This window comes from Macadamia integrifolia, chromosome 8 (assembly GCF_013358625.1).
Source record: "Macadamia integrifolia cultivar HAES 741 chromosome 8, SCU_Mint_v3, whole genome shotgun sequence".
Taxonomy (NCBI): Eukaryota; Viridiplantae; Streptophyta; class Magnoliopsida; order Proteales; family Proteaceae; genus Macadamia; species Macadamia integrifolia.
Genome location: NC_056564.1, coordinates 23,374,997 through 23,398,018, shown reverse-complemented (window position 1 = coordinate 23,398,018; position 23,022 = coordinate 23,374,997). Strand labels below are relative to the sequence as shown.

At 35.3% G+C, this 23,022-nt stretch overlaps 2 protein-coding genes across 2 annotated transcripts; one reads left to right on the top strand and one right to left on the bottom strand.

Moving 5' to 3' along the window:
- Window positions 1-861: 861 nt before the first annotated feature.
- Window positions 862-2,516, bottom strand: LOC122086119 (dihydroflavonol 4-reductase-like). The gene is made up of 4 exons (XM_042654828.1): window positions 1,998-2,516; window positions 1,750-1,913; window positions 1,385-1,582; window positions 862-1,304 (listed from the first exon to the last, which is right to left on the bottom strand). The coding sequence occupies exons 1-4, from the start codon at window positions 2,361-2,363 to the stop codon at window positions 1,103-1,105; spliced, it is 930 nt and encodes a 309-aa protein (XP_042510762.1). The 5' UTR covers window positions 2,364-2,516; the 3' UTR covers window positions 862-1,102.
- An 11,917-nt stretch (window positions 2,517-14,433) lies between these two features.
- On the top strand, window positions 14,434-15,325 carry LOC122085936 (zinc finger A20 and AN1 domain-containing stress-associated protein 5-like). Its single transcript, XM_042654562.1, has one exon. It carries the CDS (start codon window positions 14,582-14,584, stop codon window positions 15,089-15,091), a length of 510 nt encoding a protein of 169 aa, XP_042510496.1. The 5' UTR covers window positions 14,434-14,581; the 3' UTR covers window positions 15,092-15,325.
- Window positions 15,326-23,022: the final 7,697 nt, after the last annotated feature.

The window sequence follows — 23,022 nt, the reverse complement described above, 5'->3', positions numbered from 1 at the left end:
TTTCTCACCCTATTTTCTCTCATCTCTCTATTTGTGCACCTAACAAATGGTATCAGAGGCAGGGATGAGTAAAAGTGTTGAAAACTTGGAAAACGTTGTGTGTGCAGTTCACTTGGGGCAACAGAAAGTCATGGGGAAGTTACCGACATCATGGAAAATGTTACCATGGTGGCTGATAAATTATCACCTAAGTTTGTAATGGGAGAATCTTCAAGAGAAGTGAGGAAATCCAAAGAAGAGATAGCCATGATGGTGCACATCAAAGGACAAGGAAGAAGAAGAATATAAAGGCGATGAAGAAGAAAAAGAAAAAAATATCTTTCAAAGAGATACCATTCCCTACAACCAGAGTGGTACCATGTAAGATGATAAATCCAACTTTATTAAATGGAATATCCCATATTAAGACATGAGATCTTGGTGGAATTATTATTTTTTTTAATTTCATTGTCCTTGAGGACAAAGATGTGAATAATAATAGATTTTATATTACTTTATGTATTTTATATTATTTAATGTATTAAATTTGTAATAGGGGAGTTAATTATCTTATGTGGATTGTGGACATGGATGGTTATAAAACGAGTATAAGAAGTTGTTTGAGTGGAACTAGTGAGAGGCGTGGAAAGTAATTAGTAGGAACATGGATTGTTTATGGTCTATTTAATTAGCAACGGATAATGAATGAGTTAAGAATTGAATCAGATCTAGTCTAATCTGATAAATATCAATCAAAGCCAAATTGATGATATCAGAAGAGATCGATTCTGAGTTTTAAAACCTTGATTCCAAGTGAAGTGACTGGGTTCCAATCCTTCCAACTTTCATTCAATTGAAAAGTATTCAAGATTTGCCAATGTGTATTTTCAAAACAGTAGTAACATTCCTTTGAGGCATTCCCTCAAACGTTTGAAGAGCAAAGTCCATAGCCATATTTGTTGTACATAATACATCAAAACATAAGTTATAGAAACATCAAATTCGAAACCCATTCTGTAAATCGCACAATAGAGCTCCCTTCCCTTATTAATGTCCATATGAGTAACTCGTTACCTAACATCAAATCTTCTCCTCTCCGCCTCTTATTAAATCTTCTTGGCTTTCAATGGGTTTTTTCAGCTTCCTCAGATTTCAAGTTCTTGTCATTGAGTTGGGTTTGATTAGGAAGCAAACCCTTCTCCCTAGCTGATTCAGTGGCTCCCACATACATATCTTCTAAGCTGTACTTGAACTCAAATCCAAGCTCTGTAAGCTTTCTAGACGAAAAAGCAACCACTTCCAAGCTTTCTCCTTCAAAGTTGAACCTGCATGACAAGCACCACCAATAGTATTAATGAGATCAGAGAGCCTTCTAAGGACCAAACCAGAAAAATATACTCCTTAGTCAGTTGGGATGTGGTACTCTGGGAATCTCTTTCTTAACATTTTTGCTAGTTCAATGATGTTGGTATTATGAGAAGAGCAAATGTATCTTCCCTTTGCTTCAGGGTGCTCAAGCAAGAAGATATGAGCATTGCAAAGGTCATCCAAGTGCACAAATTTAACTTGCTTCAGAATTGAGTAATGGGCTTCATTTCTTGCACTAGAAATTGATCAATGACATTTATAGAAGGAAAAGAAATGGTGTACACTGTGCACAAGGTTTTCGCCATTGTGGAATCGACAGAAAATCATAATGTACGCAGCCTTATCTCTACTCAGCAGAAAGACTGTTTTCCACCTCGAACCGATGACCATAAGATTGATCACTAACCAGTGATTAGTGCAAAAGCTGTTATCATGCTAGGCGGCATCCAAGGAGTTAAAAATTGCCCAACCACAAGGGTTGGTATAATGGTGATTAGGTCTAAGCTGTTCTCCTCTGCAAATTCCAATGCTATTTTCTCTGATAATGTCTTGGACATAAAGTACATCTGACCACAGGAAGATATGAGAATTAGCACTAAAACTTAGTTGATATGATTAATTTAGAGTTGAGAGATGGATTGCATATATACCCATCCGGTCATCTTCTTTTTCTTTATAAATTCTAAGTCACTCCATGAGCTCTCATCGTATACAGGGAGCTGCTTCTCTTGTCTGGCAACAGCACCAGCAGATGAAGTGAATACCACCCTCCGTATCGTCTTCGCCTTGAGACATGACCTCAAGACGTTCAATATCCCATTAACCGCTGGCTTTATCACCTCATTCTTATAGAAGAAAACCAACCCACAAACACAAGAAGGACAATCAGTGATCATTTTGTTTTGGATGAGTAAATACAGGGGAAAAGGGCAAGAGAACCCTCTGTCCACTTGCCAGAGCAGTGGCCAATGGGAGGCTGTGTGATGGAGGGGACACGCCTTTTGCCGTCTTTTCATGTCCCCCTATGTCTAGGTGCAAACATATATAAGAAAAAAGGACAACGATGTGATTTTGGATTAGGTGTACGTAGGAGAATATGTTGGGGATTCTTTACCATATTAAACATATGAATAACCCTATAGTGTTTAGAATACAAGAATCATCAATCAATCATAAAAGATTAATCATAGGTGTAGTCCTTAAACCAAGAACAATAAAGTATCCTATCTTAAAATACATAACCATATAGATTTACCATATCTATAATAATCAATGGGACAACCATGACATGAACCATAAATGGGAATAAAGAAGTACCTGTGTCCCATGAAACCTCTGTCCCATATGGTTAAACATTACTCCCATGAAGATGACAATAACGAATTACGCAAGTGAAGTCTTTCTACTGAGATCTTCTGCAGCCTCTTACTCTAGGGTTTCCTCTCTTTCTATGCATTTGCTCTTGTGAGAAAGTCGTGCTCCCAAAACCAATAAGACATTAAGTAAAGTAATGGCTGCAGAGACCGTCAGTATTCTATTTATAATAGAATCCCTAAAACCCTATTCCACTCTCACAATAGAAAGAGCTAGGAGTTTCTTAATCAGAGTAGGTCTATAATTGTTTGGGTCCAATGGATCAATCGGTATCAGTTAAGCCCACATAAAAATCCTAACAATCTCCCACTTGGGCTACACTGATACTGATGTCTTTTCATTGACTCCTGGCCAAATAATCCCAAGACTGAACACCACTCAAACAAACTTTGATCTAATCAATAATCTCTATTGTTGAACAATAGTAGAAAATACACCTCAATATACGGCATATAACTATCTAATGTTACAGACAATAGAAAATTATCAATCCAAATCGCCTGGAAACATTTATATAAGGAGTTGAAATCATACCTGTGATCACATGAAATATACATTTTCTTATAGGTCATTTTTTGATCTAAAGATCAACCTACCTTGAAAACCTCACAGGTAGAAAACTTTGATATTAATCAATACTTGGCAAACTGCCATTTTCTTGAATTAATATCTTACTTTGGCATACCGCCTATGGCTAACTGCCACTTCCATGGATTTAGGTTAAATACCACCATAAATCACAAACTTTGGCAAACCGCCTATGGTAAACCACCACTTCTTTGGACATAGGCTAAATACCATCATACATCACAAATTCTGACAAAATATCGTCAATTACCTTGGCTAAGCACTGTCAATAAATCTTAACAAGCACAACCTTTAAACTTTGGCTTTTACCACCATGATATCTTTGGTTAAATGAGATCATAAAACTCCCACTGACCAAGCATATCAAAAACCTCAATAACACCAATGTCAAAAAATATGGCTCTTGAGTACTTTGTCGATAAACTTGGATGACATCACCTTTGGGCAAATGTCACATTTACCTTGGGAAACACACAATTGAACTGAATGTACCACTTTGGTGGGTTTCACTCATTCTTATCATGTTTTCCACATTAGAGATGAATATATGTACAGAAGTGTATGCTTTAATGTGTTTCTTACACAATCAGAGACAACACAAACAAATGAAGCATAAATGTACATAAATAATTCAGAAAACAGAATTTAAGATAAAATCAATTCAAAATTACTCCAAAGTCATTATAAACTTAATAGGGCAATAAAATTGTTCATATTTCCCTTCAGTTGTGCTTTGTTCAGCAACAATACCTGTTTGGGTTCCCTGAGAGCTAAAACCAGATCAAGTAACCCTAAAAATCTCAGGTATGAATCATACACACCAAATAATCGGGCTAGAAAATTTAATATATACACCTAGTAGATAAACTACACAATAAATATACATCTAGCAGATAAAATACACAAGAGTCACAACCGTAACTACATTCCTATCCTTTGGGCTAAGAATGTACTGGTCTTCTTGTAAATTCAAATTTACTGTGAAAATACAATTACTTTTATCACATGTGGGTTTAAAAACCTCTAAGTTATAGTCCTTTCCATACATGTACTTTCTTTAACTTGGGTGACATCACCTTTGGGCAAATGTCACCAACTTTGCTGCCTTGGAAAAACTATGAAATAATAGGATGTGCCACTTTGGTGGATTGCATCCAATCCTTTCATAGTTTTCTAGAAATATACTGTGCAGCATAAAATGTGCGGAAGCTCACACCCAGTTTAATTCTAATATATTTATTCATCATAGGGTGTTTCAAACAAAACATTTAAGTACAAAATGACATGAATATGAATTTACTATATATTTCAGTCATAAATAATTTTTCAATATCATGATAATAATAAATCAATGCAAAACTCCAAATAATTCTTTTGCATGAAAAACAATATAGTGCACTGAATTTATTCTCCCACTAGCAACCTAGTATACTGACTTTCTACTAGTAACATCCTCCCACTAGCAACCTAGTATACCGAATTTATTCTCCCACTGGTCGAGCCACATAAAATAGCTTAAGATCCATACTTTTATTCTCCCACTTGGTTCGACCAGTCATAAATTAATCCATTTATTGGATAACACAATTCGTTAAATGTGACATACATATAAACTTGTTCACATATGCCCAAAAACAAAAGAAACCAAACATTTATCAATTAATGTTCATAAATAGGTTTTCAGAGAACAATGGCAGTGTTTAAGAACTTGGTATTGGATTGATCAAAATCGACACTAATCCAACCCAACCAATCAGAATTGATCCAATCGGAATACAAAAAATAACACATTAAATAAACCTATAACCTATGGTCATAGTGATGAAACGCTTATCCACCCTATTGTCATTGATCAACTGTCCAATACCTTTTAGGGCAAAAAAACTTTGCTTTAAAAGCATAAAACCAAACTATTGATTTGGTTCTCCTAGTATAGAAAACTAGGTCTTTGAGACATATGTAGACCTCTATATTCTCAAGCCACTTTTAAAGACATTAGCTTAATGGTTCAACTCAAGGAAGAATAATCCATTCGATATTTAATTAATGCATGTAACATCAATAAAAACCAACATTACATCACTAACCATTAAACATAATCAAAGTGTCAACTGAACTACAATCTCAACATTTAGGTCTGGAATGCACTAGTCCACTCAAAACTACAATGACCGTGGGAGCTCTTCAACTTCAAAAATTACTATCACTTTTGGATGCATAACAACTTCTAGGTTAAGGTCTGCCTAGAGTACACTTGCATTTATGCTTGTCTTTGATAATGTCGCCTTTGGGCAAACATTACCTAATTCCTGCTAACAATTTTCTATGTCTTTGAATATAAGACAAAATCTTTGAGTTGTAAACCTATTACAGTAATTTTAGATTTTACCACTTTGGTGGGTTCCATCAATTCCACTGCAATAGCTTACAACTACACCTGACAGCTTAAATTTGTGGGTTATTTAAACATGAACTAAATATCAATTTACATGTAAAAGAACAAGCATGTAACTGTTAACAAAATAAACATTACAATGCTCAATTATCAATTACTTCAAGAGTGTCAACCGGAACTACATACTGATCCACTCAAGTTTCTGCAATTACTGCGAGACTTCTTCTAACTTTCGAAAAGTACCGTCATCTTTGAATGGACAGCATCTTCTAGGTTGAGAATCTCTATTCTGTTTTTCACTTGCTTTAACTTTAACCTTTCTTTGATAATGTTACCTTTGGGTGAACATTAACAACTTTGCTACTAATCATTATTCTCTGTCTTTTCAAACAAAGAAGACTTTGATTTGTATTCTATTACAATAAGATTGAACTTTACCACTTTGGTGGATTCCACCTAGGGGTGTCAACGGTCCGGGTTGGTGCGGTTTCGGTCCGGTTCCACCGGTTTCGGTGTGAGTTTGGAAGTGACCGAAACCGACCCATTAAGGATTTATCGGTTTCGTTCCGGTGCCGGCTTCGGTGCGGTTTGGGTTCGGGTTGGTACCGGTTTGGATTTATTAGGTTCATTTCGGTTTGGATCGGTTTTTTAAACCGGTATGGAGCCATTAGGAAACAACCAAATGATGAATTGTTGAACTTCGGTTTCTTAAATCGATTTGTAACCGGGTTGGTTTTGGTTTTTGGTCTAGTTTGGATTCGATTTTCCATACAAATGTATACAAAACTATTCAAATTTTGATTTTTTTAATGAATTTTGGAGTGTTTCGGTTTCTTACCGGTTTGGTTTCGGTTTCGATCCGGGTTTTGAGCCGGTTTCGATTTGGTTTCGGGTTCATCCGGTTTTCGGTGCGGTTCGATTTGGTTTTGGGGTTACAATACTCGAAACCGAACCGAACCAATAAGGCTTCGGTTCGGTTCGGTCCGGGTTGTTATTGGTTCGGTCCGGCCGGTTTTACCGGTTCGGTTTAGGAATTGACACCCCTAATTCCACCCAATCTTATTGTAATAGTCTACAAATTCATTCCGGTAACTAAAAGTGGGATTGTTTAAGCATGAATAAAAATATTCATAAACAAAAGCATGAACTACATTACCAAGAATAAACAAGTTCATATTCTGATATGTAAGTAATGTATGAGTTGATTTTCTTTTATTTATTCCAATTAATAGGAAAATCATAAAAATTCATTAACCATCCATACTTGTAACTTATACAAAACAAATCATAAAGTTGATCAAAACTAAGCTCATAATATATCAAAACGAAGAGCACGAAAAACTAGACTCAACGCAAAAAATCAGGGTGAAAAATTCTTCACTATTTGCCAGTACGAGCCATTTGAAGTTGCAGAACTAAAAATATATCAAAATCCATCTAGTTTCCCAAACCAACCGGTTCGGCCAACCAGTCTAATCTGGTTCAGGCATATTGATTCCGGGTCAAAGTCCAAGTCAATTGGTTAACGATTCGGTCAACCTTTAACCGAGTCAAACAGAGTTGGTCATGAGTTGACCCACTGCACCCCGGGTTAACTCGATAGGGTTTCCGAGGTGACCCGGCGATGACTCGAGGCCATTTTTTTTTATTTAAAAAAAAAACTTTTTTTTCTCTCTCCTCCGATAGCCGGTTTTTGGCGGTGTGTGCCGACGCGTTCGGAGGTTTTCGGTGACTTGCGGTATATCGTCGCAACCGTCTTTTCGTGCTCTACAACTTTCGTGAAGAAAGTTTTTCCATATGGGATCTTTAAGTAATGGTAAAATTATGATTTTCATGATTTGAGACACAAACCCTATAGAAAATCAATTTTCCTTGATTCTAACATTGTAAGGGTTGGCTCTGATACCAATTGTTGGGGATTCTTTACCATATTAAACATATGAATAACCCTATATTGTTTAGAATATAAGAATCATCAACCAATCATAAAAGATTAATCATAGGTGTAGTCCTTAAACCAAGAAAAATAAAGTATCCCATTTTAAAATACATAACCATATAGATTTACCATATCTATAATAATCAATGGGACAACCATGACATGAACCATAAATGGGAATAAAGAAATACCTGTGTCCCATGAACATAGATCATGAACCTCTGTACCATGTGGTTAAACATTACTCCCATGAAGATGACAATGACGAACTACGCAAGTGAAGTACTTCTACTGAGATCTTCTGCAGCCTCTTACTCTAGGGTTTCTTTTCTGTCTGTGCACTTGCTCTTGTGAGAAAATCGTGCTCCCAAAACCAATAAGGCATTAAGTAAAGTAATGGCTGCAGGGACTGTCAGTATTCTATTTATAATAAAATCCCTAAAACTCTATTCCACTCTCACAATGGAAAGAACTAGGAGTTTCCTAATCAGAGTGGATCTATAATTGCTTGGGTCTAATAGATTAATCGGTATCAATTAAGCCCACATAAAAATCCTAACATACCCAACGATTTTGATTTGAATTTTAAAAATTGAATGAATTTAGATTTACCTGCTGATTTCTAGACGTGCTTATTAACATTTTTTTTAGTATATATATATAAAATAGATTCGACCTCACAACCTCTTTCCCTAATTGCCAATTGCCGACTCCTCAATCTTATTCTCACTGGTAAACCACGTGGTGTTCGTGTCGTCCAGTTTTCCACTCGATTGAAATTTACGCTTCTTCAGCACAAGAACAGGAAAAACATTTCCTCTGTGGGTTTCAATCGGAGCCCAGCAGGCCCGCACGCGCTCCCGTCACTGCAGGGTTTCGCATGGGATGTCACATCTTAGCCAACAATTCTTGACTTCTTCTTTTCCAGATGTGATGCTTCCTCATTTAAACTCCTAACTTAACACATAATTTACCCAAAAAACAAATAAAAGGTTATTTACGTAATACACATGTATAGTTTGTCCCATGACTTAACCATGTGCATTGAACGAACTTCCCAGTCCTTTTGGCCACTTGCTTCTTCTTTTTGGTAAATGCCACTTGGTAGTCCACTTGCATGAATCCTCCAATATAATTGAATTTTTATATAGAATTTGGCAAGTAACTAATCCATGAAGGATTATCAATTACTGCCACATCGGAAAAGATGTGATTGAGAAAAACGGGACTAGTTTATAAGCATGGCAAAATGTCTATACCGTCACATTTTTGCCCAAGTATAATATGAAAACAAAATTTTGTTCAATGGAGCAAAGATGACACACTGTGACCTTGTGCAACTCTGTCTCTTACTAGACAATGTGTCTAAATTAACAAACCTTTCTCCAATACTATAGATGAAACAAGGCGAATTGGATTCAACTTTTTAGAACTTTTCAACCTCGAGTATTCTTAGTTAGCTGAAGCCTAATCCAAACTAACCAAGTCCAAAGGCTTGAAGCATTAAATGTAACATGTAATAATTAAAAGGGAAAAAAAAACACTACCTCTTAATAATGTAAAGTGATTATTCTTTATAGCGAGTGTAGTGATGCAGTGAGCATCGGATGGTTAAGAACATCTAGACATACACCCTGAGGTTCTTTCAGCCATCCGATGCTCACTGCAACACTACACTCACTGTAAATGATGTTTGCATCTTAATATACCTTATGTCCACATACATGGGGAAGTGGAACCAGGCTGTGAAAAGACACCAATGTCCAAGCTCCACTTCCCCATGTGTGTGGTGTAGGATACACTACAAGGAAACATTCTTTAATCCTAATTAATATTTAGTTATATTAAATCAGGGTCAAATTGGGTTGAGCCAAGTCAAACATGTTTCAACTTGTGACTTTAGCCCAACACAACCCGACCTAGTCTTAGACCAGAAAATCTCAACCCAAACCCTATTCTTGCTTAGGGTGGGCTCGGCTTTGGAACCACCCCCACCCTACCCTTTTTTTTTCTTTTTTGGAAACATTTGTATCCTACTCCACCTATTACCCACTGTAATATATGAAAAATGTTTTCCTCGAGAGGGTATGATCCTTGCATTTAGACACATTGGAGACAAAAATGATTACCTCATTCTCATAAAATTAAAAATAACGCTTTTACAGATGCTTCCTCCCTATATTATTTCATTACTCAATCTTGCATTTTTGTGAAGGAACCTTACTTGTATACAGGCGAACTGTCAACCATCAAATAGGAATTTATTTGGCGATTTGCGTGGAACTATACAATGAGCAGCGGTTGTAGTTATTCTCATTCCCGGTACAATTCGCGCGTCTCCACAAAGGGAAAAAATATAATCGAGCGTAAGTTTTCGCGTCATACTTGCGCGTCGACGAGGTTGCGGCTCAACTTGAGTCGCCGGGGGGCCCCTGTGGCTAAGAGCTACGCGCCAACAAGCAGGCTTCTCTCTTTACCATCAGCTCAAGCCTCGATCACACCTCTATTGCATAGGTTTCATTTTTACTTTATTTTATTATTATTATTTTCTGTAAATAAGTTCCACCCCACAGCCCAAAGCCAAATGATTATGAAAATATTTAAAGTTGTTCATTGGTTTAGTATTATATAATTTTGATGGATACATTCTTCTCATCATTATATAAATGGGAAAATGATGCTAACCGGCCATGTTCGCTATATCCTCTTTTTCCATGGGGGAGTGTGGTTTCGGTTAGTATATAAAAATTGATGGAAATACATGATAAAACATTAATAAGACGTCATTTTTCATTTCATAGAGGTGATTCAATAATTTCATCCTCCATGTCTGAGCGGGCATTAGAGCCACATTCCTCCACACGTTCCTATAAATATATAATGGGAAAGTGTTTCAAGTGGTGGAGTGTGATTCCTATGTGTGCGTGAGTGTCGACATTAATGCACAAGGAAACATTCATAGATGTTTAGGTGCACGGGCCACTCTCCCCACAAAAACCTTTTTCCTATATATATATATATATATATATGTGTGTGTGTGTGTGTGTGTGTGTGATGTTTCAAAATTCACAAGATAAAATCTAAGTAATTCATTTCTACGATTTTTATACAAAATTGTATGTTTCCACTTAGAGTTGGGAGAGTGTATAGTAATGTCTAGAATACTACTACACATATATGGACATACACAAAATTTATGCCAATATAAATTGACATATGATTGATCTAGACCATGTATTCTCTATCCAACAGCCAAAATAAAGATATTATATGTCCATATGGAAGAATAACAAATAGTTGTGACAACAATAATTCGTCAACTTTGTAATTACATTTTGGCTAGTTATTAAATTTTTAAATGGTCTGTTATTTTCTAAATATCACAAGATATCTATTTTTCTATATGGACGAATAATATATCCATTTAGACTATTGCACGGAAAAGACATTGTCTAGATTAACCACGTGCCTAATTCAAACATATACCCATTTTGTATTGGCTCACCGAGTATACATCACTACTCAAGACATTAATGTATACTCTGCCAACTCTGCATGAGAACAGATGATTAAGAATAAAAAAGAAATGTAAAAATGAATTATTCAGAATTATCTTGTGAGTTTTGAAAATATTAGGTACATATGGATCTAACTACCCTTAAATATTTTTTTATTAATATTATAACTGTAATCTTAGACATCAAAAATTATTAAAAAAAAATGCATACATGATGATCACGGGATGGTGTGTATATATATATATATATATATACTCTTTAAACATGGCACGTGATGGCCAATCATTCCTTTTTTATGTGGTTCAAAAAAAAAATTTGTAGAATGTGGTAGAAATATTTTGGGAAAATAGCATCAATATTTTCATGAATGACCAAAATGTATAGGATAAAAGTAACAACAATGTATATCATATGTAAATATTAGAACAATATTGGGTTTCAATAGCATATTTGATATTTCTATTAAAGGAGACAGAATCTTCATAACACTAGTGTATGAGGAAATCTATACACCGCACCAATAATAGTGTAAAAAATGATATCATCTACATGGAATGAGAAAAAAATATATATCAAGATGGACCTCACATCTCATTATGAGAGACAATGCATAGTAGAATATGTATGAATATGCAAAATAAATAAATACTTTACAAAAAAAAAAAAAAGCAAAATAAATTAAGACCTGCCTAGCTGCCGTACATGTGGGATAGAATATGACTGGTACCAATCAAGTAGCTTAAAAATGATATCATCTCCTTACCCCATAAAAAAAACGATATCATATCAATTATTTGGGGCCTACATACGTGCATGTGTGCGGCACATGCCTTCCTGCTTATTATTGGTAAATAAAATATTGTAGGATTTTCTCACCAAATGGCCTCCCATCTTGAATATTTACCAAATTAGCCCTCCTATTTTTTTCCAACCAAATCAGCCCTCCGTAATGATGATGTCAGCATTTAATTAACCTTTTCTGTTTCCCTTTAACCCTTACCTACCAGTTAATTGCTTGTTTTTTATAAAGAAAAGTGGAAGAGACATGCCGCACTCTTTGCTCAATTTTAAGGGAATATGATCTCTTGTATACGATCATGCACTACGCATTTTTTTCACATCCTCTTTCTTCTCTGACCACGTGGATCCCTTGATATACAAATTGTGAAGTAATCCCTCTCATGTTTTCATTAGTTTGGCTTAAGAGATGTCATTACTTGCGTGCCAAGTATAAATCTCCTACCTCAAAAGTTAATATTTATAAAAAGAAAGTTTTATAAGCAAACGGTATAGAAGAATGCATCAACAAGATGTGGTAGAATGATAACAAAAGTCATTTTCATGTGATGAGAAAGAGAGATAAAGAGATGGTGTCAGCGTACCCCTCCTTAGCAGTTTAAAGTGATTTTTCCTTATTTTGGAAGAGGGAAAGATTGTCTGAACCTAAAGTGTTCCAAATGTCCTATCATTTATGTTAAATTTTTAGTGAAAAATAATAGTATCTGGTTTAATGACCCTTACGCTAGCATAGGGACTAATGAGGAGGTGGACATGAGCATAAAGAAAGGGTAAATATATAATTTCGTTGCCTTTTGTATTTGGGCGCAAGAGCCACGTAATCAGAGACGATTCTTTTGTATAATTTCTTATTATATAATTTTTTTAAAGGAAAAAATTAACGTGAAAATTAACTTGACCTTTATACCTTACCAACTCCACTCCTCATGAAAGATAAAAATCTATTGATGCTTTTACTAATATTTCCATTGACCCACCAAATGTAGAGGCATCTATCTTTTACTAAACCCTTTTCCTTTTTTAAATAATAAAGAAAAAATTACTTTTATGAGAAAATGTAGAAAATGCTGGTTGTAAGGGTCGAGCATTATGGTGTCATCTCAAATTCCACGGCATCGTCGGAGAATCCATATGATGCCTACGTGGACACTTGATAAGGATTGACTTCTTAAAAATGTGGGACCCGAGCGTGGGCCCACCATGAGCCTCACATCACATCGACCCTGTTAGATGGAATGTGATTACAAAAGCTATCGGTCTATGCCCCAAGGGGATAAAAAATAAACTTCGTTCCAGGAGCGTTAGATGTTATTGTGGGAATCAGATTACTTTAAAATGGGGCCACTGTACGAATGCGAATCATCGTGCTTCGCTTATTGATAGGCGCGTGGCGAGGGAATGGTCACAGGAGTCTAACCCGGCTTAGCTGGCTACAAGCACGGACACGTGAGCATCAATCCATATTCCCACGTGTACGGCAGAGCTGTGACGAGAGCGACTCCACTGAAAGGGAAAGGGAAAGGGACGGTCAGATCAGGCGGCTTAAAAGCTGGAGAGTAGAGGAGATAAAAGTACAAAAAGAAAAGGAAATGGGGTTTCGTCACTAGAAACGGTGGGGTACAATGGTGATGTGAAATTCCAGTTTTATTCCTCACCGTCCAAGATTTCACCCCTTATGTTTTTAAGCATTAATTATACACAACTTGGTGAGCTCCTCGCGGTCCCCGTTCATTTTATCATTAATATCTTAGTCTGATCCGGCCAGATACACCCGGTTCAGGCATATGGTTGGCCAACTTTAATGGACCAACCATCACATTTAAGGCTATAATTTGGTACCCATACCATATAGGTGTAAAAAGTACTGAATTACCGTATTAAAATTATATGAAAAGAGATTTGGTACAGTGTCGATATAAAAAAATAACATATTTTGAAATACAATATGATATCATACTAAATATATACATAAAAGACAAAAAATGATAACAATAATATACCAAAATGTATTCATAGGGAATGAAAATAATATCAAAGTCATACCAAGTCAGTATGATATCAGTATTGAAATGTAGACATTTTTTTCGTACGGTTTCATTATTGACTTTAGGTCTATTATACCATACCAAAACCATATACCAAATACTGAATACTATACCGATTGACATCCTTGAATCACATTGATTTTTGAGTTTGGCCCAAACTGCATTGACCGGGATGGACCGGATGGTCCATTGGGGTTGGGATTCTTAGATGGCCACTTTAGCCCGTGGGGCATGCATGAGTGAGAGCTGATGAGGAGAGAGGGAGATAACAAAGAGAACACGTCAGAGCTGATGAAGAAAGATGACATTTTGGTATAAAGGTAAGTGAGGGTAATATGGTAAAATCAATAGGAGGGAACGTTTGATGCGCGTTGGAAAGAGGCCCATATTCTACAGCGATTAACCCATTACCGACCTTAGAATCCCATAAAAGAAACCCATCCGCCTAACGTTGCCCTTCGTTCCTCTAGTTCTCTCCCCATCCAGACCCTTTTCCTCTTCTTTCTCTTAGTTTGATCTGATCGATCTGTAGTTTCTTCCTTCTTCCACATCTCAGATCGAAATCAATCGGAAAACCATGGCTCAGAGGGAGAAAGAAGAGACGGAATTCAAGGTTCCTGAAACCCTTACCCTCTGCACAAACGGTTGTGGTTTCCCTGGTAACCCAGCCACCAACAATATGTGCCAAAACTGCTTCAAGCCTAACGCAGGAGTCTTGAAGCCCCTCAAGTTCTCCGCCTCTCAAGAAAATAAGCCCAGATCCAGCTCGTCTCGATCGCCGTCCAGATCTGAATCAGATCAGCCGCTGGCGGAGACTAAAAGGGAACGAACGTTGGAGGAGACGACGGTGGCAGGATCGGCGGAGGGGAAAGCTTCTATCAGTTCCAGGCGAGAGGTGTACCGGTGCTCCGGTTGCAGGAGGAAGGTAGGGTTGACGGGGTTCCGATGCCGGTGCGGGGATTTGTTCTGTTCGGAGCATAGGTACTCTGACCGACACGTGTGCAGTTACGATTACAAGACTGCCGGTCGTGAAGCCATAGCGCGCGAGAATCCCGTCGTCAAAGCTGCGAAGATCGTTAGAGTCTGACCATGAATCGGAGAAATATGAACACAAAATTTGTATTTTATTTAAAATTTAAAAATGAAGAAAAAAAAATGGAACTTTGTTGAACCCAACGATTTGGAGACTTGGATCTCCTGAATCACAATCTCTACGGAGATTAACCCTCTCCATGACCATTTCAGTCATAGATCGAGAGAGAGATTGTTATGGACAGAAAACATATGGTATGATGATGATATTCCCTCTGATTTACTTGTATCTATTGATTTTCTTTACCCTTTTTTGGCTTTGTCGTCTTTGAAATTTTGAAGAGAATTCGAGAAAGAGAGAGATCCGATGAAAATTTGCAGAGTTGAAGAAATGGAGGGTAGTAAACGTGAAAATTTGAAGAACTTCTGAGGGTATAAAGGTAATTTAAAGATGAGTATCTTTTTTATTGGGTTTGATCAAATGCCAGCTAAGTATAAGGACAACCGTCCAAATGGATGACCTTTTGACACAGTAGTGTTGACAAGTTCTTCCCATTTACCAGCCGAGCCCATCAATTATTTGAATATTATAATGATTAATCAATTAAGGCAAAGGGCGTATCGTGCATTGGGGTCACTGAGACCAATGAGGAAATGGCCCATTGGGCTCTTAAAGAGGCCCATTTGGTGCTACGTAGGTCAATTAAAAATGAATGGGGCCCACTGAGACCGGAAAGGTCATGATCTTGGGAGAAGTTTTATGTGATAATGAGAGAATATCTTCTTTCATCTTGTGACCCTAAGAATGGACAACTTTTGGGCAGGTGAGTTTCATCAGGAGCTCTCCTTCTATTTAGAGTTTTGGTGCATTATATCAGCATAGATACCTGTATTGATTGCAGTTGATATCGATAAAAATGGAAACATATCATTTCCAGTTAATTGGATATCCAAATATTAGGGATTTAAGGGTTGGGAGGACTTGAGGATACACGTTCATGTATTGGGATGTGTGTGTGGGTCTTCCCGGCCCTTGGATCACTAATTGGCCACCTAATAGGTTGTAGTGGGCTCTATTGGATCGTTTTACCCCTCATATACCAATGAGTTTTTGTTAGACCATTTTGCCTCCCATGTTTCAACACCACCAATACAGTATCAGTTAGGTATCCGTCACTGATGGTTGATATGGTATTGGGCAGGTATCAATCACGGTCGATACTGATGATACAGACCGACTCCTAATACCTCAAACCATGCACCCCCCACATTGTAGAAAGTCAAAACACCTTTTTCAAGTCCAACCCAAATGCCATATGTTGTGGTTTAAGATGTTCTCTTTTCACAGATGTTGAAGGGCAATTTGATCATTTTTATTTTATGAAAAACTGACTCACCTACTTAGATGAATCAAAGGAATCAAGGGTTCAAACTATTTTTCTTGTAACTAAGGACATTGTGTCTACCTGATAAAGAAAAGTTTATCAAATTAAATTAAGGGTTGAGTTTTCCTTAAGCCATGGAAAAGGGGAATCCCTTGATTAGGTCTTTTAGATGGGCAGGAGAAGCTATCACACTATAGTAAGGGTATATTATCGACTTCATTCAGTGGGTGGGGGAATGTTTTAAGACCCTAAGACAGTGGCTGAATCCTTCCCACACGGTTGAGGAATACTTTCTCCTAAATAAATGAATTGCATGGATTTGAACATAAGCTAACTTTGCTAATTAACAAACCCCAGGTGAAAAAAATAAATAAATAAATAAAAACACTGATTCATGACTTGGGAGCCAAACAAAAATCAAACTGAATCATGGATTATGTGGTAGCCATGAGACAAGCACGGAATAGACTTGAAGCATATCTGCATGAATATATAATGGGAAAGACTACCTGGTGAAGTGTTTCGCTTCGCTATCTTCGGTACATAGATGGGCCATGTGTCAATGCTTCACTATGCATAGTGAAGACTAAGTAAATGCTATTAAAAATCTACACTTTGTGAAAAAAATTATACTTCACTCTACCAAGTGAAATGTTATCTTTCACTATTTATTACATGGCAGTATATTAGTGGAGCACGTGGAAACATTTCATCATGCATAGTGAAGACTAAGAGGGTGTTATAGAAAAAAGTAAATACACTTCACTGTTGCCTATCTACCACATGGCAATATGTAGGTTGGCCCATGTGGCAACACTTCTCTAAAGATTAGGACACTATGATAAAACTACCATTTTTTTGAGAAAAAAAATTTTACTTTACTATACCTAATGAAGTCTTACACTTTAATTACTATCTACCACATGACAATGCATTGGTGAGGGAGGGATGTAAATGGATAGCTGAAATCTAAATTTAAATTCCCATCTATATTTGTATAGGGGTATCCATATCTAGTCAAAGGGTGTTCATATTCAAATCAAAATTATTTGATTTGATTCAATTAGATAATCAATTAATTAATGATTTTGAAGGTTCTTGAAGTTTAGGCAAGTTCTAGAGAATGAGGAAAAGAGCCAAAACAACTTAAAAAGATGGATTAAGAGCAAATTGTATTTATTAGAGGGGGGAAAGTCTGGGTTACATAAGTTATAAAGTAAATGAATAGTAAAAAATCTGAATTCGATCAGCATCCATATCCATTTAGGAATATCCAAATCTGATCAAAGAATATCTGGATTTAATCACATCCAATACAAATTTGGTCCATATCCAATTCGTTTACATCCTTAAGTGAGGCCACATGGCATTTAGTGAAGTACTAGCTTCAACATGTAGTGAAGCCTTGAAGAACCCATAAATAATAAACTGGAGCAGTTTTTATGGGCCAAGGTCTACTAATGCTCAGTTTATAAATTACCTATGTCGGCAGGGCCCTTTGTGACCCTAAATGATATTCCCAAATCCTAACTAGTTCTGCCCATCCGGGGCTCAAGTCATCTGGGCTAAGCTTTGAAATTTTGGCCCAATGTTCATCTATGTAATTTTACTAACAAACATCTCTGCTACTGTTTAGAGAAATGAGTTGAGCCAAACCCTTTTAAATTTGAATTTTTAAGAAACTGGCAGCAACCAGAACTGAACTGGCCCAGCCAAAATCAAAATCGATATAAAACCTGGTCTGAAACTAATAAAAACCCATAAGAAAAAAAAACAAAAACAAAAAAAACAGAATAAGATCTTGTTAAGTTAAATCGAAGGAAAAAAAAAAAAAAAAAAAAAACTGATCCAAATCTGGCTAAAGCCGAGTTTTGGTTTAATGGTTTGGTTTTGATTTGGTCTATCATCATCCCAAATTAAGTTCAGTCCAGGCAATATCCATGAGTTGCCCAGATGGTTAGAGTGAATTGAGGATTTTATGGATAAACGCACAATTCCAGGTTCGATTCCCCATCTATGCATTTGTGATTTAATGGAGACTGTGACAGTGAATTGCTGTTCTAGTCTGCCCAAAAAAGATATAAAGGAAAATTGATCAATAGCAAATAAAAGTAATTCGATTAATTATTTGCCAACTTCAAATAATAACATCCAATATATGCTTTTTTATTTGATTAAAATACTCAATCAACATCATCAATTTAAAAGTAAAACATGAATTAAGCAAAAAACATATTCAGTTTTCACTTTCCTCCCAAAATTAAGGTAAATTCTTGGGTTCTGTAATTCCTTTCTGGATGCCAAACTGGAACTTGTCCACCAAGAAATCCCTAGTTTCTCTAACTTTTCAAATGCGCCCAACACCCATAAATTGGATCCATTTTCTTAAATGCCAAATCTCATGGACCCACAACTTTGTGTGGACCCACACACCCATTGTAAAAAAGAAAAAAAAATCCCAAAGCTAGGGTGATATTTGGGCTCAAAGAGAATTACGCCTATAGAAATGTTTCTTTAGATTTTAATTTAATAGAAGCTGTACCAAGATTTTAGCGAAAAAACAAAAGAAGTGTACCAAGACAGATTTTGTAGTTTACAACCCAATACACAAATTGACTTTTCAGAAGATTGTTGTTCTTCCCTATTGGGAGAAGTTGAAGCTATCAGGGAAGGCATATTGGCCTAAGAGTCAACATAAACAGAAAAATACTATATCTGAGTCTGATTCTCAAATCATTTCTCACGATTAATGCAAAGATACACCTATTCCTTACTGAGATTTTGATGATCTGCAAAGATATTTTGAGATTTCCTCATAGACTTTGAGAAGATTTCCTTTTTTCCTTTTTTCTTTTAGGACATAGTGGGAAGGAGAAACTACCTATAATTCTCTTTTATTTGGATATATTCACCTCCCACCATCCTAAAAGAAAATCTGATTTTGGATTTTTTATTTATATTTATAATGAAAAAATCAAAGGAAGATAATTTATCTCTCTTACTGCTCAATCATCCAATGACCTTCCATATAATGGTCAAAATACTATCAGCAGTCCTAAACCTTGAAGATTTTCTTAGTTTCAGTCAACCTTTAGGCATGCAAACCATAAAAAAGTAAGCATGATTTGGGATTCAAATAGTATTTTAGTTTTTTTTTTTTTTTTTTTTTTTAGAGAATTAAAGATTTGTGAATCCATAATCCAAACCCAAGTGAATGGTCTTACGAGTTATAGGCCCATTAACTAAGGATGGATATTACATGTCATGTGGTAGTTTAGCATATAGACATGTTTTCCATAGCATCCTATATTTTATTTATTTTTATTTTAAAAATATTTCCATATATTGCTTTAAGATTTTTTTTTTATGAAAAGAGAAAGAGCTCCCAATGGAATCCAAATAGCCACTGAATGTGTTATGTGGTTGACCTAGGGAATATCTTATCCTTCCAATGGGAATAACAAGAAAGTCATCCTCCATGGCTCCATATAAGAGCCACCTTATTCTTCTATCATACTTTATGTTGTGTGTGTACAATATTATGGACTGTACCAAAAAATAAAAAAGGTGGACCAATGACCCATATGCTTAACCCATCAATGCCCCACCTATGGAATTGTCTTTAGGAGGCTTAGCTGTAGTTATTATTATTATTACTACTACTTGGGAAGGTTGTCTACCTAGGTTAACCTAGTGAAGCTTTTTCAAGTGTGTTATTACTTTGAACAAATTCGAAGGTGATGTGTACATTTTGTCTCTTGATGGATTGAGGGGACATATCAAATTTATTTATTTCATCTCAACAATATGATCCCTTGTATGTTATATATATATATATATATATATTTTTTTTTAGCTATCAGTGATCAGAAAAATATATTAAAAATGTTAAATAAATAATATATTACATAAATTAACATCTAAATATTCCTAGACGAATATATAGGAACAAAAAGAAAAGAAAACCCTATCTTCGGGATTGTCATCAAGGAGCTCAATAATTCTCAAAAAATCAATCTAGAAAAATCGAAATCTCGGCCTAGTCATAGCATCTTTCCACAACTCCTCCCCAATATGGGAAAGAAGATCAATCATAGAGGAAGGATAACATTTAATAGTTGAATCGTTTACAAAGAAATCTGTCTTCTTATGATAGTGAGTTATTTTTCAATCAATGGAAGACAAATAATGCTGAAAAAATATCCAATCTTGAGGAACAAACTATTGAACCATCAAGGACTGCATTAAAACCACAGCTGTAGTAGAATCACATTCAACCCGTAGCTTCTCCATATTCAGCAACAAAGCTTTAAGAAAACTACATGTTAGAACAGAAAATTTGGCTTCAAAGTTTATTCTCATCATTCTGAAATTAAAAATATTTCGATTTTTTTTAATGTAAATTTTAATCATTTCTTAATACACTATTTTTACAACGTAATGATCTTCAAAATGAAACTTCACACATCATAGATATATATATATATATATACCACTCATTATAAATTTTTTAGATCATTGAAATTCACCACATTTTTTTTTTTTTTTTTTGGTGAAGATCACACATTATAGATTTATTTTTATTTTTATTTTTTTGATAGAACCACACATTATAGATTAATGTAGCCCATATGTGGACCTTTTCAAGGTTGCATGTAACAAAATTGGCATATTCTCAATATGAGAAAGTGAGCAGGGAGAAGAAAAAACAAACATCTTATGGTAAATTGAATATTGCACTTGTCATATGGTTAAAAACATATTATTAAAATATTTTCATTGTCAATTTTTTTTCCATAAATTTTAAAAATAAAAAGACAATGGGGCCACTACATGAAGGGCCTTTGAAGGTTCGTAACCCTTCAACCAATGAGGATATTGACAGCAACACGTATTTTTTATTCTGACATAAAGTTCAATAATAGTAATAATAATGCTATTGTTGATGATAACAATAATAGGAAAAAGAAAAAAAAAATTACTATTATTATTGATGCAATAATGACAAAAAATATTACCTTGTACCGCTAGAATTGAACTTTGGTATTCCATCATTTTTACCCAGAGTGTTATCAAAGAATCAGCATCTACTGGGACACCTGTATTCTCATACAAAAGTATTTAAAAAAAAAAAAAAAACAACTACATAAAGCACCCTTAAGTGTTAATGGAAAAGAAAGACAAGGGGAAATGAATCAAAAGGTTCAAGCAGATGAGTTCAATGAACCTCACTAAACCCAAGTCATATGACATATTATTCTTTCAAATTGACCTCATATGGGACCAATAACTAGTATAAGGTTGGTTTTTGTGTCTAATTTTTAGAAATGATTTTGAGATCATAGTACAAATCATTTGTTTAGAAGTGAAATATAAAATAAAAATAAATAAAAAACTCCTAAAAGAAAAAAAATGGAAGAAAGAGCATTACCCGATAGCATATACATGAACCAAGCTACATGGGTGTGAAAAGACCATGTTATCTTGTGCTGAAGATGCTTGCAAGTGCCCTCCCATTGACCACAGATGTTGATGTGTGCATGCATTATTGGATAAGCACTTTCTAACCCCCCAAAAAAATAAATAAATAGTAAATTTTACATCAAAACCTAATTTTAATCATTATCTAATGCATTGCAAATTTTCTTTTGGAGCCATATTTTACTTCTTCTAGTTTCATATGAGATTGTTAGCTTTCATTTTCCAGAGTAAATTGTTTTGCATCCCTATCTTGGGCATCACAATCAACTTTACTTTCAATTAAAGATTCCAAGGAAAAGTTTCATTTTCTCGCCTCCTCTTTTCACTTCACATCAGTGAAAATCTTAAATCATCAGTTTTATTTGGAAGAGAAGGTTGTGTACTTAGGTTAACCTAGTGAAGCTTTGATAAGTGGGTAATTATTTTTAACCTCTGTGGATAAGTGGTATGGACAGTGTGACTTCCCTTACGTGTTACATTTTCATTCTGAATGCACTAAGAAATGCAAATGTTAACATTTTAGAACTCTTTTTTACAATATAATGATCTTTAGACTGAAACTAACCACATGTACAGATTGACATAACTCATATATGGGCCTACCTTTTCTGTGTTGCATTAAAAGTGTTATGTAACACAGTTGGCACATTCAATGTCAAAATGAGAAAGTAAGAAGGGGAGAGAAGAAAAATAGAAATATATTTTGTCATATTGAATATAGCACTAGTGATATGATTCAAAAAATCTATTTTTATAAACTATTTCCATGTTCAATTTTTTATTTTTATTTTCTCTTTTCCTTTTTAATATGAGGGGCCTTTGAGCCAATGAGGATACCAACAGCAGCACATATTTTTATTTAAACATGAACTTCAATAATAATGGTAATAATAATAATAATGGATGACAGAAATAATAAGAAGAAGAATTACTACTATTATTGATGCAAAAATGACAAAACAAAAAATCACAATGATACTGATAGAATTTTGTATCTCATTATTTGTACTCAAGTAACATTAGACAACCACACTTTTATATATATATATATATATATATATTTTTTGAAAAATAACTAAATAAATACAGCACACCATTAATTATTAATGGAAAAATAAAG

Coding starts and splice junctions, on each gene's coding strand:
- LOC122086119 (XM_042654828.1), bottom strand. CDS start 2,363: ATGAAAAGACGGCAAAAGGCGTGTCCCCTCCATCACACAGCCTCCCAT. Junction 1,914..1,997: donor AAAAGAAGATGACCGGATGG/GTATATATGCAA, acceptor TCCTGTGGTCAG/ATGTACTTTATGTCCAAGAC. Junction 1,305..1,384: donor GAGTACCACATCCCAACTGA/CTAAGGAGTATA, acceptor CTTGTCATGCAG/GTTCAACTTTGAAGGAGAAA.
- LOC122085936 (XM_042654562.1), top strand. CDS start 14,582: ATGGCTCAGAGGGAGAAAGAAGAGACGGAATTCAAGGTTCCTGAAACC.